The following is a 6000-nucleotide window of genomic DNA, read 5'->3' on the forward strand; positions in this document are numbered from 1 at the left end:
TTCCTTTTAAGCATATTACCTGCATCTATAATATCAGTAAATCCACGCAAGGTGGTGTTTTAACTAGGAGGTTCCCTGCAAAGACCGAAAGACTTAATTATGGCATTTGCAGTGTGGCAAAGTTGCTAGAGGAGGTACTGTGTGAAGTATCATCGAATAAATATGTGAACAAAGATACCCAGGATCTTAAAAATTTGTAAACTGTGCCATTAGTGCAAAAGTACTGGTCAAGTGACTTGAAATGGATTTTAATTTTAAAACCTTTTAAAATAAATTTAATCTTTCATTAATGTTGTATTTCAGTAATCACCTAGGGAAGAGCCTGCAGCTGCTGATGGACAGAGTGGATGAGATGAGCCAAGACATTGTTAAATACAATACCTACCTGAGGAATGTAAGCAAACAGCAGCAGCAGAAACACCAGGTCAGTTACATGGAAAACCTGACTGAGAAGACTTTTTTTCTGGCAGAATATGGTTTGTCTGCTGTTATGTAAGACAGATGAATTTGGATTTAAGCAAGATAAAATTCTTACAGAAACATGTCTATTAAGTAGATCTGTAAAATGTGCTAGTCCTTGGGGAATGGATTCACTTCTGCTGACATGTAATGTGGATTGGTCTTCCTTTGCTGTTTTACATGTTTGTTAGTGATTTATGATAAACCAGAATCATTGATAAATATGCTGTGGACATGGGGATTAAGGGTTTAGTAAATGAAATGAAAGAGCTGAAACTACAAGTGAACTGTTCCAAAACAGTTTTAATACCATCACATGTAGTCATGCATCTAAAGAAACACAGTCCATATTTAAAAGACAGCAGACTGTTCTCTGATTGGAAATGACATTTTAGTCATGTTTTGGATCATTAGTGATACTGATCAGGTGATGCCAGTTTCTAATTCCTGATGCTTTAAGGGCCTTTTTAAAATGCAAAGTACTCTGAATAGAGAATACTAAGACTGGCTCTGGGTGGCCCTGCTTGAGCAGAGGAGTTGGACAAGGTGACCTCCAAAGGTCCCATCCACCCTCAACTGTTCTGTGCTTTGGAGATGGTGTTACTTCATTTGCTGTTGCTGCATTTGATAAAGCAATGCTGTGTCTAATTATAGAAGAATGCTGGTAAATTGGAAAAAAGCACTATGAGAGTGATTTAAAAGCCTGGAAAGCAGATCTTAGTGAATGCAATTCACTTCACATAATAAATTAAGTTAATGAGTGACTTGCTTACTCAAGAAGTACCTGCATGAAAAATAAATTGAACTCTTTAATCTTGCAGACAGAGATATGACAAGATTCAGTATTGGCCAATTGAAAATGGGCCAGGCCACTTTAAAGATAAAATATTGCAGGTATTGCTACACAAAGTAGCTAATTATTAAAAAGAGCACCTGTGGTTCATGTGAAGTGCTTCATCACCGACTATTTTAAAATCAAAATTGGCTTTTTTCATTTCAGTGAAGTGTAGCTGAAACAAGGAGTATTTTAAGAAAGCAGCAGTGGTCAGTGGTCTGTTCTGGCTTTGTATTTCCTAAGGACATAGAAGCTTCATGGTTGTTATCTTCAGAACATTTATTTTCCTTTGCAGCCTAGTTTTAATAGAAAGATGGCATCCACTTCAGAGGCCTTTGCTAACAACAAGGGGGTCTATTTATTTTGAAAAGCAGAGCAAAGTAGGTTCCATGGTGTCTCACTTAATTTCTTTACTAACTATAGCTGCTTTAGTAGTGGCTCATTGCAGCATAGTTAGTGGTCTTAACTTCATTTTTAAAACGGAGCAACTGTGATTAAGAACAAGCTGTTTCAATAGAGAATAATAGGCAGACTGCTGAGAAGTGAATGGGGTAATGCAAAGAAAGAAGAAACTACATGCGATTCACATACAAATATGGGCATTTAAGATTTTATTTTTAACACTGTCCAAAAACATGTATTTGTCACTACTACTGGAAAAAAAATTATTTCATTTGAGTATGCCACGAAGTATGAACTGTTTTCAGGCTCTTATGCACAGATACATTTAAGTGAGAGAAAACACCCTGTACTCTTTGGCATGTTTATTTTAAAGATACTTTTTCTGTGTGTTGAGTATGAGGGCTTTGATAGACAAACCTTGCAACTAATTCCTGGCTGTGACGTATAGTACAGAATCTCACATATGTGCTTTTGAATGTGAGAAGCTTCTGAAAGAACAAAAATGTATCCAATAGCTGAAGAAATGGTCTACTTTGATTTTTATGAAGTTTGAGTAATTTACATGGCAAAGGGAAGCACTGAAGACAAAGCAGAGTAACTTCTGCAAACTGCTACTCTAGTGTATGTTCTGGTAACCCACAAAGAAATGGCATCAGAGTGGCAGAATAACTAACTGGAATGGAGAAATGAACCATTATGCTTTGTTTCAGCCACTGCTTTGTTCTCAGTTTAGAGTTAATATTTTGTGGCTTAAAATACCTTGTTTAATGAGGTTCTTTCCCCCTTTTGCACTAATATTGTTTTGACCTTTAACTGGCATAAAATTGAGTATTTCTGGTCTCTATAACTATTTGAGGTAATGGCTTCTCATACCTACATATTCCAACCTTGTTTTCCTTTCTGTGTGTGGAAATGGAGGCCTTCATCTACCATGCTGTATTCTTTCCATAACCTACAGTATTTATCTCAATGAAAAACAATTTACAAATGAACCGCACATCTTCAGAACCACAGACTTCACTTGCTTAAGGTGCCAGCTTGGGGGGGAATTGCCTGTTACCAGTGAATTAAAATAAATTGTGAATTGCATTTGCATTATTTGAAATAAACTGAGTCGTACTGAATAAGCATAACTTTAAAATCATACTTGCTAGTTAGACAAGGAGCATCTGAAGAGAAAAGCTTTTTGCTGCTGTGGAAGTCCTGTTGCATTCTGTTTCTGTCGCTTTATTTTCAGTACCAGCAGAGACGTCAGCAAGAAAATATGCAGCGTCAAAGCCGAGGAGAAGCCCCTCTTCCTGAGGAGGACATCAATAAACTCTTTAAACCACCACAGCCACCTCCAAGAATGGAGTCACTCCTTATTGCAGGTAATGTTCTAGCAGCTTCTTCAACTTGTTTTTATATGTGAATGTTACCTTGTTACTTTAGAAAGCATCTTAATTTTTCATTACCTGTGCCATTATGGTGTGATATTTTGGCATTGGTAGTATTCCAAATACCGCCCTTTGTTTAGACAAAGGCAGTGGTTTCAACCTGTGGTATAGAGTCCTAGCATCTGAAGAATTAAAGAAGGTAAGAACAACAGTGTTATTGGTAGTAGGCAGCCCATGCCTGTTAGGAAATAAGCTTCCAGACACAGTAGAATTTTTAACCATCCGGGTTATGCGTGTATGAACATATGTAATTTTTTGAAAGCAGTCCACTGTCCAGAATGGCTGCATAAAGCTTTAAATTTTATATATGGACACTTTCTCCCTTTTATTTTACCACACTACGTAGCTCCTGCTTGACCATCTGTGCCTCCTGGGTTGATGGGAAATGGCAGGAGCAGCAGCCAGACCCTCTTCCCAGCTCCAGAGGGTGAAGTAGGATTTTAAAGGAAAGCTGGAGAAATGCCCCATGGAGCAGGTTTTCTGCACAAATGGGTATAGCGATTACTGAAGTCAATATACTGCTGCCTGCACTTGCACCCCAGCTCATCCCTCAACTCCAGAAGTCAGGCTGTACAGACAAAAGGCAGGAATAAGCAGTTTGGGATATAGCTACTGATCAAAAGCAGATCAGTTGTCTGCAGCCCTAAGTTACTGGTAACATCCCCAGGTGTTGAACTGAATCCCTAGCTGAGAAGATTTTACTTTTAGTTCTTACTTTTAGTTTGTTCGATTTTACTGACTTGGGATATTTTGTTTAATTTCTATGAGCCAGAGTTTTTGGGAAACTATCCCCATCTTCCTGCACCCCAAGGGAAATGGAAGAATACAAGTGGAACAAAGCATAGGAATAGGTGTTGTTCCCTCCCCCCCCCCCCAGTTTCTTCAGTTTGCTGGTGTGATGCAGGATGTAGCCACAGTTTGGTACAAAAGCCAGTGCCTGTCCTGTGCCTCCTGCAAGGGTGAAAATATCTGGAACCTCACAATGGCAGCAGAGAGCAGTAACCCGGGATGCCCTGCTCAGTAATCTAAATTTGGAAAATGTCATTAGCAAATTGTTTAACTACAGCAAGCTTTTTGGATCAGTTAGCTGTTATCTTGTTTTGCACTGAGAGAAAATTAAACCAAAGTCCCGGTCATTTGCTGTACAGAAAAGAGTGCTTTGACATTAAAAAAAGTGCATTAGAGCTACCACTCTTAAAACTTGGAGTAACCAAGGGATGATTATTTTAATATCAATACTGTTCCACACTGCTAAGAAGTGCTGCTTTTAGAAGAAATGGGGTTCTTGATTTATTATTCCTTTCAGAGTCTTTCAAAAACCCTACTGTTTTGTTAGTTTTTATCAGTTAATGAATCCTAGCATCATTGAAGTATTTAAACATTCAGCTTCAACATAGCTTAAAAATGCAACAGAAGTGTACGTGTACACGTTTGTTTTATGAAAGTGATAGCTTAGGATGAATCATCTTTTATAAAAGGAAGAATTGAAAACTATTATACTTAAAAGAAAGGACAGTTTTCAGCCAAAGCACTCTCTCTGTTCTTTTACCATAGTCAGGGGAAGAATTGAAAGCATCCACTTCAACTTAGATGAAGTAAAGTTTGTGGATAAAGAATAAAACTTAGCTCTTTTGTCTCTGAGGCATTTAAAAACTTTTCAAATAGAGCATTAAATTGAAAGTTTATTGGCCTTCTAAACAGCCTTAATTTTGATTAAACTGGCTTCATGTTTTGCTATTCCTAGCTAACAAGGGAAATAACTTGTAGCAGTACGTGTATAAAAATGTTTTGATGGGCACATTTGATTTGTAAAGCACTGACAAATCTTCATACCCTGATGATTCTTGAAATAGCTAATAAAGTGACATATTAGGTGGAAGAAAAGGCTAGGAAAATGTCAAACAGGAGTACCACAATTCTCAGTCTGCTACTGAAAAATATTTGTTACAAGTATTTTAAGAGGGACCATAGATGCATAAGAACAGAACTCAAAATCAGTCTTGTAGTATTTTTAGAGCAGCTAAATTGAACTGTTACTGTGATTAAGCTTCTAATACTGCCGCAAGAATTGTTTATTCTTTTTATTGTCCTATTGTGCTATTTCAGAACTTGTGCGTAATAGAGTAATAGGTAAATCAAGGGGGTTTCAAGCATACCAGCTTACCTATCCTCCTAATTTAGTTTCTTCTTCTTCCCAAACCTATTTGGGAATACTGAAAATGTAAAATTTCCATGTATAGGGTAGTTGAGCAGTTTTGGTTGCTTCTCTCTATAATCCTGAATGATTCATGCACATTTGGCTCTCTAAAATTTATGTTCTAGGACATCTCTCTGAATTTGAAAGTTGACAAGGGTTTCCTCCTCTTTTCTGTTGACAGGGCAAATTAATACCTACTGCCAGAATATTAAGGAGTTCAATGCACAAAACCTGGGCAAGCTTTTCATGGCTCAAGCTCTCCAAGATTACAACAACTGAAGAAACTTTGCTGTTACCCTCAACAAGAAAAGTTATTTACAGTTTTATACTGCTCATGATCCTCTTGAAAATTCAATATATTGGGAAAGGAGTCTTGTAAAACAGTCACCTTGGTCTGTGTAGAATTCTGCTGTAAGAAAAATAAAGGCAAATTTTAATGATATTTTAGTATTTCCTTATTTGTTGGCCCTATTTGACTGGAATTTTCTGTGGTCACTCAGGTTTTTTAAGTGTTTGGCAGTTATTCATGTTTAGTCATAGCAAATAATACAGGTTTTATTTAACTTGGAATCTGAAATGAAAACAAATTATTACAAATGTTCGGTATAGCTGACTTCACAGAAGAAACCTGTGAAGATTTCCCAGTTTTGATTGAGAACTTACAACCATAA

General features: G+C 37.1%; 1 protein-coding gene across 1 annotated transcript in view; it reads left to right on the forward strand.

The window, feature by feature from the left end:
• Nucleotides 1–5771, forward strand: part of EIF3H (eukaryotic translation initiation factor 3 subunit H) — an 85205-nt gene extending 79434 nt beyond the window's left edge. The window contains exons 6-8 of the mRNA XM_034063535.1: nt 304–424; nt 2934–3066; nt 5511–5771. Of these exons, the coding sequence (XP_033919426.1) occupies nt 304–424; nt 2934–3066; nt 5511–5608 (352 nt within the window). The 3' untranslated portion in view covers nt 5609–5771. The remainder of the gene's footprint in view (nt 1–303; nt 425–2933; nt 3067–5510) is intronic.
• The last annotated feature ends 229 nt before the right edge of the window (nt 5772–6000 follow it).

This window comes from Melopsittacus undulatus, chromosome 1 (genome assembly GCF_012275295.1).
Source record: "Melopsittacus undulatus isolate bMelUnd1 chromosome 1, bMelUnd1.mat.Z, whole genome shotgun sequence".
In the NCBI taxonomy this organism is placed as follows: Eukaryota; Metazoa; Chordata; class Aves; order Psittaciformes; family Psittaculidae; genus Melopsittacus; species Melopsittacus undulatus.